Here is a 13,261-nt window from a genome sequence, read left to right on the forward strand (position 1 = left end):
TGCATAAGTGTCCCCCCCCCCCCTTGTGATGGAAAGAACTGTGCAATGTGTAGTTTGGGCAAGGTGGACAATGGCTGTTGAGGTTGCCAGTTGGGGTTCCAATAGGAATAGTACTTCTGACTTAGATGACTATAGGTGGTGGTAGTGCACATCATTTATATTGCAGTTTTGACCACATATGTTAGTGAAGTGGATGTGAATTTTTAAAAAAAAAAAAGATTAGTGTTTGTGGGTTGTTTCATTGGAGTTGTAGAATAGGTGCCCTCCCTCAATGATTCTTTGGACTCATTTGATATGCTACATAATAATACAAAAAAATAAATAGCATTTAAATCTTGACTGACCTAACTTCATGAACAATGTGAAAGCAAAATTACGAATTCTTAAAGAATATCTTCACCTGAAGGTTAGAAGAATTTTACTACAAGCTTTGGAGTGCAAAGCTTGTGTTTAAATTCTTGTGTTCAAACTGCAAATAATTTTTAAATAAAAATTAACACAAAAAACCCCGATGATATAATTCTTCTTACCTTGGCCAGTAGAAAACCCTCTGAAAACAGCATAATTTCACAAATAAGCTGTAGATCTGGCACGATACAAACTACAGGTCTAAACAAAGCTTTCACACTCTCTGGTAGTTCTGTTCTTCCAGCATAACCAGGATTCATTGTAATAAAAATTCCAACTTTATTATCTAATGAGATTTCCTGACCTTCAAACTTTGAGTAAGGAAGAGAAAAATACATGTTAACATAATAAGTAGGCCAATTCAGAAAAAGAAGTGCATAGTATTGGATATATTACAAATAACATGTTTTGAAAAATATTAGTGATAAATAGATTGTGTGACTACATATAATTAAAAAAGATGTTTATTCTACTAGTTTCTTTTTTTTATGGCATTCATTTATTGAAAACATATACAGCAGCAGAATAATTACCAGAACATACTGATATCAACAGAATCATTGTTAAAATTATATTAATAGGATGTTGACTATGCTGTGCATACCTATCATAACCTTGTTCAGTAAATTTCAGGTCTTTTATATAGGCTAACCAAAACTAGTTTAAGATAAGGTTCCAATTTTTACTGGACTGAATTTGACACTATGCCATTCCTGAGGCTTTTTTAAACTTATGAATATAGCTATTAAATTCACTATAAGGCAATCTTATCAATTTCGAAGTACCTAAGGTTTTTCATTTAAGGTGTAAGGTGCCAGGCTTGATTTGAGTGCTCTTTGTTTTTCGGTGTCAGTGGATTTCTTCTGAACATCCTACTTGTCTGACATAATGTATTCTACGTGTGAAGAAAATTTTATATATACACCTGGTTGGTTGAGAGGCAGACGAGGTAGTTTAGTTTCATGATCTTAGCATCATGGAAAATTTTTCATCAATGTGAAAGTAACTTTGAGGTCATGCTCTTTCAACACTCTAAATATTTCATCAGTCATTTCTTGACACATGGTAAACGTATGGTTTACTTGCAGTTTATGATTTCTTGCATATTTGCAGAGGATTTAGGTGTTTTGGGAGGATATTATTAAAAGTTTTAACTGTAGCAATTTGTAAGAAAATTTGTCTTAGATAATCCATTTTAGTTCTATCACTAGACATCACATATGCTTTGTCTTTCAAGGATTTTATAAACTTCACTTGAGGAGAGGATAGTGGGATGAAGCAGAACACACATAACAACCAGTGTTGCATTTTTTCTTGTGTACTGCAAAATATTAATCACTTTTGCTTGGTGAATTAGATTATTATTATTATTATATAGGTATCTCCATGGATTCAGAAGACTCATTGATGGACATAATAAGGAATGGAAATATCCTCTGTTCTTCATTATCTACTGTAAAACATATTGTAGAATTTGTGAATCTGTTAAGTTTTGGGTTTCAGTGATGAATCTGTTAACTTTTTGGATAGGACCTGCCCAGATGAGGATAATATCACTGACAAAACATAGTCTATAACTATGTTTTTGGCTTAATATATTTTTCAACAGCTATCATTTCAATAGTATAAGCTTAGTATATTTTTCAATAGCTATCATTTCAAAGGATTTCATATTCATTAGTTGGATATGGTAAAATGGATGGGCCCATGACCAGACATTCATTTTGCTCATAGTATTTATCTTTAGAAAACTATGTTTTTGTTCATTTTATTGTGGATACTACAAGTAGGGTCCTCTTGTAAACATCTTGAGGTAATAATGCTATCCTTATCAGGTTCCATCATTTTGTTTCTATAATCACTAGAATCTAAATTTAAGGTGGCACTGCCTTTGGCCTTTGGTACCAAAATATAACCACTGTTAGGAATGATGCTGAGGATTTGGGCTTTTGCTTTGGTAATATTTCTCGATGGTGACTTGGAGTTTATTAATTTGCTATTATTATTATACATATCATGTAACCTGCATTTGTGGAAATTCTATATAGACCTGTTTCTATATTAACCATTATATTGCCAGCCTGGTGGGCTGAGTGGTTAGTGTATCCGCTCGCCTGCCAAAAGGCTGTAGGTATGAATCCAGCCAAGGGCATGGATGTTTGTGATTGTGAAAATACTAGTGGTGGGTGGTAGATGGCATTGGTGTAGATGATAGTAGTTGCAGTTTGTTGCAGTTGGTGGATAGAGTGGTGGAGGCAATGAGTTGTAGAGTAGGTGCCCTCCCTTGATGAGTCTTTGGACTCCCTGGAGGTGTCACGTAATAATAATAATAACAATAATATTTACCTTGGGGATGCTGTTAGGTATAGCAAAATTGAAGCTTTGAACAAAAATATAAATTATATATTTATTTTAATCTTTTATCCAAGTGTAAGCAAACAAAGTTTGCACCTGAAGTATCTTCAGGACTGGGGCAACTCATGGCAAAGGTGGACTGACTTCTTCAACCTTGGTATCACCTCTGGGTCTGACTTCCACCGAAGAGACCTCAATAAAGGTCGAAACCAGTCTGGGTAGCGACCCTTCCCATAATGCATAGCATTATACATGTCTGCAAGGAGATGTGCTTTGTATTATGGGATACTAAGGCAAGTGATGTGAAGTTTGTCCACCTTTGCCACGAGTTGCCCCAGTCCTGAAGATACTTCAGGCACAAACTTTGTTTGCTTACACTTGGATAAAGGATTAAACTAAATACTGTATATAATTTATAGTCTAACCAAGTGAAAAAAACTTAAACCAAGTTCTTTGTCCTCAAGTCCTCTTCCACCAGCTCCCTCCATCTCTTCTTTGGCTGCCTGCACTTCCTCCTCCCCTGCACATCCATCTGCATGACCTTTCTTCCCACATATTCATCCTTCCTCCTCATCACGACCATAATGTAAAAAAGAATGAGATAATAATTGCTAAGTATATATAGTATATATAATCAAGGCCTGATTGAATTGAATAAGGCCTTGATCAGGCTGCATATGGATTACTGCACACAGTAATCCATATGCAGCCACCTTATTTCCAAGGATGAGGTTAAATTGGACAAGTTCTAGAGAGGAGACTGGGCAGTGTCAATTTTTTGGATATGAAGAGAGACATTGAGTGAATGCCATTTGTAGAGCTTTCTGAGTAAGGGGAGAAATTGGTTACCAGACTAATGTGGAGATTTTTCATAGCGTGGAGAGAGGGGGAGAGAGAGAGAGGGAAAGAGGCTATCAATGAAAGATGTATAAAGAGGATGTGAGCAGCCAAGTGATTACTGGTTGTCTGGAGTATTATTACTGATGAGTGGAATGCTTTGTATGAGAGCATGGTGAGCACAGAAACAGTGAATGAGTTTAAAACACAGTCTGTTGATATTTTATATAATGGTAGGAACTTCCCAAACTGAAAAAGCTTTCATAAACATTTATGACACAGTGGGATTTTAAATCATAGACTTCTGCACTCTAACCAAAGGTCTCAGACTTCTGGTTAGAGAGCAGGTATGATATCCACTTGGCCAATTAAGGGAAGATAGTACACAAATTATATACACATAAGCATATATTAAGATGAGAGAAAGCAATAGAAAGAAAGAAAGGTAATGCCATGTTAATTTTTGGAAAATTCAGTTAGAAGTGAATGCAATAGATAAAGATAAGCAGAAACAGATATATTATTCTTAACATGACATATATTATTTATATATTCTGAACATCTGGAAATTCACTCTAATAATGAAATGTAAATATCATTATGCTATAGTATTGCACAGTTGCAAAATAATTATATGTTATTATAAATAGGCAAAGTTAAATTTACCTGAAATCGTTTTGACTTTAATATTAAAGCTGCCTGAATAGTCTTCAACTGAGTTGAAACCACAGATAACACTGAGATATCAATACGATTAAACTCATCAAAACATCCCCAAGCACCACATTGACACAAACCAGAAAATATTTTTCCAACGGATTTGTAATCCATACCCTCTCCACAGTTTGTTACAACACAGAGCAGTCCTAGTGCTTTAGCTAAGTCTTTTGTAGTTTCTGTTTTTCCTGTTCCAGCAGGGCCTGATGGTGCACCTCCCAGATACATAGATAAAGCCTAGAATATACATGTACTATAAATAGGTAAATAAATATATAAGTACACAGTTAATTACAGGGTCAAAACTGAAGTAACCCTGTTTAAGGCCTTGTGGAGTGCCACCCAGTGATCCAAATGCTGTGAAACTTTGCAGGAATACATTGTGCATCATGTGGAAGAGATATCTGAAGGGATAAAAAAGTTCCAAAATTCACCACCAGGAGCACTGTATGATGCACTGAATGTAGATGTAGTAATATTTTCTGTGAGTGTAAGAAGGAGAAAAGTGACACAAGCATTTATAACACATTTTATTCACTACCATTATACATTCAAGTGCTGTACTGTTTAATGTGCTGCCCTTCCCGGTATGCCATAAACTGCATCCTTTGCACAGTGTATTCAATGACATCTGGTCAAGATTGATTTTGCACACATACTGCATTATGTTGCCTTTCTGCACTGACAAGTTATCAGGATGATCCCAATACACACTCTGTCTTTGAGAAATCCCCAGAGCCAGAAGTCACAGTGGGTAAGATAAGGTGAATGAGGCGGCCATACAGTGGGAAATACACAGCTGATCATTCTGGCTTCTGTAAAATGTTCTCGAAGAACATCCTATACGGACTGATCCATGTGTTGAGGGGTTCCCATCCCACATGAAAATGACTGAATCCATGCACAAGTGCTGCTGTAGCTATGACACAACAAAATTCTTGATCATATTGTGATACATCTCGGCAGTAACTGAATAGGTCACAGGACCCAGCTGACGAATATCCTCAATGAAGAATAGTCGAATGATAAATGAAACTGTAAATCCACATCAGACAGTAACTTTGGGTGAATGCAAAGGAATTTGTTGGATTGCAAGAGGGTTTGCATAGCCCATATCTAGCAATTGTGGGTATTCACAGCTTCATTCAAGTGAAAGTGAGCCTCATCTCCTCACAAAATCATCCATGGTCATTGGATGATTGTAAAGTTGAATGACTTTCAAAGTCATTCAACTTTCAAAGTCCTGCAGGCACAACTCCTGTGTCAGAGTTAACTTAAATGGGTAGAAATGCAGAATATTCCATAGAATTTTCCAGACAGTTGTGTAAAGCACATTCATATGTTTTGATACAGCATGTGTATTGAAAACCAATGCTGTTATTCATGGCCTGCTCCACAACTGTAAAATAGCAATTTCATTCACTTGTTGTGAACTGATTGGTTTTCAACCTCCAGGTCTAACTCCCAATGATCCCATTTCTTCAAACACAACTAATCATTCATCACAGAGAACATGGAGATAGTGGACCTCATAGATATTCGTTCAGGGGATGAAATTCATGGAGTACAGCAATGGCACTGCAATTATTTAGGTAGTATAGATTCATGAGCAAATCACATTGTGGCAAGATGAGTGTCATTACTGTGTGCAGTATTAACAACCAGAATGAAGGAAAAAAATCCTGTGTCCATCTTTTTATACCCTCTGGACACCTACTAAGTTGCATGATATGCAAATTCTATGCATTTGGTGTTTACAACCCAAATGGTACTATTTTTCATCACCCTCAGAGATTGCTTCCATATGATGAGCAATGTATTTCTGCAAAGTGTTGCATCATTTGAATCAGTGGATGGTAATCCACAAAGCTTTAAACAAGGACACTTTAATTATGATCACCCTTTATATCAAAATAGGAGTAATTAAATAGGAGTAATGAAGTAATTTATCTGTCATTTTTTTTAACTAATTTTTTTTTGCTAATTATTATCATATAGGCAGGTAATACAGTAGTACAAAAACTTAATGTGAAAATAAAACACATACTTCTCATCTTAGAAAAATTTGGTTCAGCAGAACTCCTTGCCCCAAATTAGCATAGTCCAGAGTTTGTTACTCCAGAACATGCTACTGATTTTCTCATATTCTATTTCACAAAAATACACACCAATTTGTGAAGATGGTCACACAGAAACCGCCTTTCACCCAGTAATTAATGTAATAAAGGATAAGAGTCTACCTGTGTCAACTAAATGGATTCTATGACAGGAGGAAGGTGAATATCAGGTTGAAAACATGGTTGCAGAAGCACAAGGTGATAGAATGCATAAAGGTGAAGATGAGACAGGTGGGAATGGAAATCAGAGTGAGGAACAGGGAAATGGCAGTGGTAAGACCACTTATAGCAGCTAGAATAGAGAATATTGGTGCTTGTAAAATGGCCTCAAAGACACAGGGATTGTTAATTTCTACACAAATGTAAGGAGGATTCGAAACAAGAGAACAAAGTTTGTTAAATTTATTATGTCCAAAGATAATTGGAATTAGTGAAAATTGGTTGTGTGAGGAGGATGTGATGTTGGGAATAGAAATGGAAGGATATATAATTTTTCAGAAGGATAGAAATGTGAATCATTAACAGAAGAATTGTGTCCACAAAGTATGGAAGTTGATAGTACATGCACAGATTTTGAATCTGTGTGGTGTGAAGTTGAAATAAACAGGATACTATATCTGATAGAATGCTGTTATAGATCAGGGAATGCAGAGAATACTGACTGTGAAATGTTTAGGCAAATTAGTTGGGCATGTAAAAAGAAGGTGATCCTGATGGGAGACTTTAATTAGAGGAATATAGAATGAAAGGAGGAGATAGTGTATGGAAACAAGGAGAGTCAGTATGTTGAATTTCTGAGAGATCAATATCTTAAGCAGCATGTGACTGAAGCAACTAGAGGCTTTAATGTTTTGGATTTGGTGATAACTTCACAAGATGTAGTTGCTAAATAGGGTGGTGATGCTGCCACCAGTTGGTGAGGGTGATCATGAGGTACTTGTTTGGGAAGTGGTGAAACAAGAAAAGGTTACTGCCAAAAATGGATATTATTATTAATATTATTACTCAAACACCCCATACAGTTAAATACTAGTATAATGGCACCTTAAACACATTCAAATTATCAGCAGGCACTAGACTTTCATTCAAGGCAGTCCAATCATTCACAACTCTGCATGCAAAAAACCTGCTTTTCACTCCCTTGTTCACAACTTCCTTATACAGCTTTCAGGGATGACATCTTGTTCTCCCCTGATCTCCCACCATTTTATGAAAACTCTCTTTAACATTGATCCTATTACATTCCCTTACCAACGTGTATGTCTCTATCATATCACCCCTCTTCCTCCTATCCACTAGATTCTATAAACTGCATCTTCTCATCCTTACCAACATCTCTTCATCCTTTTGAAAATCAGGTGACCAAATCTGTGCACATAGTCCATGTGTGTGGCCTAATCAGAGCCTAATACAATGGAACAAGAATCTCCTTATTTCTACAAGTCAAGTCCCCTGCATCATTCCAAGAATTCCTTGTGTTGTCCTCTAAATTTTAGATCCTTATCCACTATTATTCCAAGATCTCTTATTTCCTCTCTCTCCAACAATATATTCCCACTAAGCATAAATTCTACATCACATCTTTGTTTCCCAAATTTTAAAACCTTACATTTTGCAACAGTGAACTGGCATCTCCACTTTTGTGCCCATTCATTCAATCTATTCACATCTTATTGTAAAGCCATGACATCTGCTCTACTCCTCATAATTTGTTCCAACTTTGTATCATCTGCAAACAACTGAAGAACCTCATCCAAATCTTTCTCAATATCATTAACATACAGGCTAAACAACAATGGCCCTAAAACAGACCCCTGAGGCACACCACTAGTGACTTTCCTATTCTGGGATACTGCTCCCCCCATACACAATTTACACAATACACAATTGGCTATCTGATAGGTATCAGATAGCCAATTTCCGATCCAACATACTAGTCTTACATCCAACCCCATCTGCTATAATTTGACTATCAGCTTATCATGTGGTAATCTATCAAAAGCCTTTGCATAATCTAAGTATACTACTATGTACCCATGTCCTTTTTCCAATGAAGCCATCACCTTATTGTAATAGATAAGTATATTATTAAAACATGATCTCCCTTTAGCAAAGCCATGCTGTCATCAAAGATAATACCACTGTTGTCAACCCATTTCTGGATCTTGGTTCTCACCAGCCTCTCCAGCACTTTAGCCACAAGAACTAACATGTGAAAGTATAAAGTGCATGATTATAAGAAGCTTTGTAGTCGGTTAGCATCAGTAAGTTGGGTAGATGAGCTGAGCAGAAAAGATGTTGACTGTGCATGTGTCAGTATCTCACCCAGGCAATGTATATTTCTTGTGTAAGATACCAAGGGTTAAGCAAGTAAATAGAGTAGGAGTGATATGGATGAACAGTGAAATCAAGCATGTATTGGAAAAGAAAATTTCCAATACATGATGTCACTTTATACTCTTCATGATTGGATCCATGAAGACTATAAAGTGTAGGATAGGAAGATGATGAGCATGGTAAAGAAAGAAAGAAAGGTATGAGAGGAGATTGGCTGGTTAGGCCAAGGTTAACTCAAGGGAATTTTTCTGCTATATGGCAGGCAAGAGAAAGAATAAATATGGCAGGTTGACACTATAGGATAGTCATGGCAGCAGAAAGAATATATTATTGCATGAGCACTTTATCAGTGTATCTCATACTGGTGAGGCAACTATTAGAAGAATTGGAAACGAAAGAATCCAAGGTGTATCAGGTGTTGATTGGATTAGATGTTAATAAGACTGTAGGGGAATAGATGACATAGCACAACATATTCAGATGACATAACACAACATATTCTTAAGGCATGTGCAAAGCAGTTGGATATGCCCTTGAACTGGTTATTTGATGAAAGTCTGGCAGTGGATAGGGTTCCTACTGATTGGAAAGAAGGCAAAATAATAACACTCCACACACATGGTGTTAAGACAGAAGTTTTCAATTACAGGCCAGTCTATATAACTGTAGTTGTGCTCAAAGTGTTAAAGAGATTGGTTAGAAATAGAATACAAGATTGGGAGAATCATATATAGTGATATTCTTGGAATTTACAAAAGTGTTTGATAGTTTACCATCTGATAAGTTGGTGGACAAGCTGCAGAGGATGGGAATATATAGTATACTTGTTAGATGGATCAGAGTTTGGCACTCTAAAAAATACCAGCAAGTTGTGTATAATGGTGCAGTGTCCCAAAAAATGAGGCTAACCAGTGGCATGCTCCAGGTTTCTGTTCTTGGGCTCATGCTGTTTAACTTGTTTGTAAATGACAGATCATGTGGATTGATTGTGGATCTTCCATTGTTTGCTGATGATGCAAAGTTAGGAAGAATTATAAGTAGCACTGCCAATGTTAATTCCCTATAGAAAGATTTGAACAGACTTTTGACTTGGACAAAGAAGTCAGGTTGTAGTTTTAATATTAATTAGTGCAAGGTGTTGCATTTTGGAGTGCAGAAATATAAGGCTGTGCATTTTATCAGGGGTGTTCAACCCGTCGATTGCAGAGCGATTTTTGGTTGATCTCTTGTGTATTCCTCCTTACTTACAAATTTAATTAAAACTGAAAACATAATATTTTATTTATCATTATTTTGTGTTATTTTTAATTCACTTTAAGTGTATTGCTATTGTTTATTTACTTTTCATTAAAATTGTCAAATCAGTAATTTTCTTATAAGTCCGGGTTAATGAATTAATTTAGATCAGTGGAAGTCAAACAGCAAGCTGAGTGAATACGATTATAAGCAAAATATAAAAACTCAATTATACCTTAAATATTAAATATTCCAAAGCACATTATATCGATTTTATACTTAGGTTAAATCCCATGTGAATATTATAAAAAAATAAACTTTGTTTGTCTCGGTATAGTTTGTATTAGATGTTTTTGTAAATAACTCTTTTGAAGCTAACTATATATACTGCATTAATAAGAATATGTTAGAGTGTTAAAAACAAAGGCAATGTTTTTGTCGCCGAAGCTGTGCATGGCGGCATTAGAAAGATTGTTATTGAAACTTGTATGTATTATTATTATTACTATTATTATTATTCAGGCCTCCAAGGAGTCAAAAGACTCATCGAGGGAGGTCCTTCCTAAGACATAAAGTCTGTCAAGACTCATCGAGGGGAGGTCCCCCCCCCCCCCGAGAAACACAAAGTCTATCATACCACTCTTTAAACTCACTGATCGTTCTCGCTCCCACCACTCCATCAGGCAATGCATTCCACAGCTCAACCACCCTCCACACAAAGAAACCACACCTTACCCTCTTGCTCACAGTTTCCTTTCGTAACTTCCAGGGATGGCCTCTTGTCATCACTCCTTCCTGCTGTTCAACCAAGCGAAAGAACTCCCCAGTGTCAACCCTGTAACGACCTCTCAACAGTTAAAAAGTCTCAATCATATCACCTCTCCTTCTTCTATCCACCAAACTCTGCAGTCCACATTCTCTCAGCCGATCCTCATAATTATCCTTGTACAGTCCTCAAACCATCTTTGTCATCCGTCTTTGTATCCTTTCCACAGTTAATTTATCCCCTTCAAATCCTGGGGACCAAATCTGAGAACAATAGTCCAAGTGTAGTCTGATCAGAGACTCATACAACGGAATGATAACCCTCTTATCTCTGCAGGTCAGTTTTCCTTCTCATAATAGCAGCAATCCACTGTGTTACCTTCACCACCTTTGCAATATGTCCCCTAAACTTCAGGTTTCTATCAATCATCAACCCCAGATCTCTTGTCTCCCCTACTTCCTCCAGTATAACTCCTCCCACAGAGTATGCAGCATCCCATCGATGTTTCCCAAACCTCAAGACCTTACATTTTGCTGCATTAAACTGACACCCCCATTCATTTGCCCATCTATCTAGCTTATTTAAATCCTCTTGCAGGGCTAGCACATCTGCAGTATTACTAATAATCCTTCCCAGCTTTGCATCATCCGCAAACAACTGAATATCCCCTTGCAATCCACTGGCTATGTCATTGATATAAAGGTTAAACAATATAGGTCCTAGTAGTGAGCCCTGTGGGACCCCACTTGTAACCCTCTGCCTCCTGGAAACTGCTCCACCATACACAACTCTCTGATACCTATCAGACAGCCAATCCTGAATCCAGTTGACCAATCTGACATCCAGACCCATGTGCTGCAACTTACATATCAGCTTATCATGTGGCACCCTGTCAAATGCCTTCGCCAAGTCTAAGAAAATTGCAGTATATGCCTTAATTGCAGTATGAGAAAGGCTTGCAGGCTCTAAGTGTAAACATCTCCGAAGTCAGTCAGAAAGAGTTCAAACAACTTTCTGATTGCCGGCAACTTACAATCAAAAGAAAGCAGAGGAGAACAAAAGGCGTGCCGAACTTGAAACTTAAGATGAAAGACTCATACCAATTCTTTGGGGGTTGCCAAACTTCATGCGAGGTCTCAGAGGAGGCCTAATAAAAAGGGACTGAAGCAAGCAGAAGGGGTCCCAGTTCCAGAATTGCTGTCAGAGAGGAGGCTGCCCGGTCCAGAGTCACCGTCAGAGAGACTGCCCGTATCCACGTTGCTTGAGAGAGGAGTTTCCTGCTTCCAGAAAGGAGCTTTTCGGTTTGAGACGTCGCTAGAGCGAGACTACTTCTAGGCTGCAGACAAGGTTTCAAATTGCCAAAAGGAAGAATTCCAATTGCCGGAGAAAAGTTTCCAGGCCAGGTTAATGTCAGACATTCACCAGTGTGTTGCGTTTTCATTACAATTTGATGAATCAAACGACTTCACTGATATTGCTCAGTTAACGGTATTTATTCCCATGGTATTTCAAGATTATTCAAGTAAAGAAGAACTTCTGAAAATTATACCATTATTGGGAAGGACTAGGGAGAAGACATTTTTTCAGCATTTGATGAATTTGTGAAAAAACACAAACTTCTGCTTTTTAAATTTATGTCTATTACTACTGATGGTGCTCCTGCAATGATAGGTAATAAATCAGGCTTCATTTCATTATGTAAAAATGATGCCCAATATCCAGATCTTTTAACGTACGACTGTATTATTCACCAACAAGTACTGTGTAGTAAAAGATTAAACACAAAAGATGTTTTGGATATTACATTTAAAATTGTAAATTCTGTTTGAGGAAAAGCCCTGCAATGGCAGTTATTTAAATTACAGGCAGATGATGATACGGAACTTCTGTTGTACAATAATGTTTGCTGGCTCAGCAGAAGTCAATTTTTAGAAAGATTTCTTATATTAATTAATGATATAAAAAATTTTCTTGATGAAAAAGGAGATATTTATCTACAATTGAGTGATAAAAGATGGTTGTTACACTTATCATTTTTAGTAGATTTCTGTACGAAATTAAGCAATTTAAATTTAGAGTTACAAGGTAGAGATAAAAATTTAATTGACATGTTAAGTTCAATAAAAACTTTCCAACAATACTTACTTTTATTAAAGAAAAAAATATAAATGACCATGAATTTAGACATCTCCCTTATTTATTAAAATTTTTTGAACAAAATCAAGAAATGCTTCACTATGATTTAAAAGAATTTATTCATGAAATAGAATTAGTTGAGGAAGAAATAAATTCTAGATTTAAAAATTTTAATAAAACTGAGATGATTGTATCTTTTATCGATAATCCATTTCAAGAAAACTTGAACATCACAGAAATTTCAAATAAAATTAGTGGGCTGTTTGATATAAACCAAGCTGAAGTAGAACTTGAGATAATAAACATTCAGAATAGTTTACATTTAAAATCAATAAACAAGGAAGTCATTTGG

At 36.4% G+C, this 13,261-nt stretch overlaps 1 protein-coding gene across 1 annotated transcript in view; it reads right to left on the reverse strand.

Moving 5' to 3' along the window:
* Positions 1-13,261, reverse strand: part of Dhc98D (Dynein heavy chain at 89D) — a 1,285,966-nt gene that overhangs the window by 738,614 nt on the left and 534,091 nt on the right. The window contains exons 29-30 of the mRNA XM_090406627.1: positions 4,267-4,554; positions 531-719 (exon numbers count right to left, since the gene is read on the reverse strand). Coding sequence (XP_090262753.1) covers positions 531-719; positions 4,267-4,554 — 477 coding nt within the window. The remainder of the gene's footprint in view (positions 1-530; positions 720-4,266; positions 4,555-13,261) is intronic.

This window comes from Typopeltis vanoorti, chromosome 16 (assembly GCF_054136105.1).
Source record: "Typopeltis vanoorti isolate ZY-2024b chromosome 16, IOZ_Tvanoo_1.0, whole genome shotgun sequence".
Taxonomy (NCBI): domain Eukaryota; kingdom Metazoa; phylum Arthropoda; class Arachnida; order Uropygi; family Thelyphonidae; genus Typopeltis; species Typopeltis vanoorti.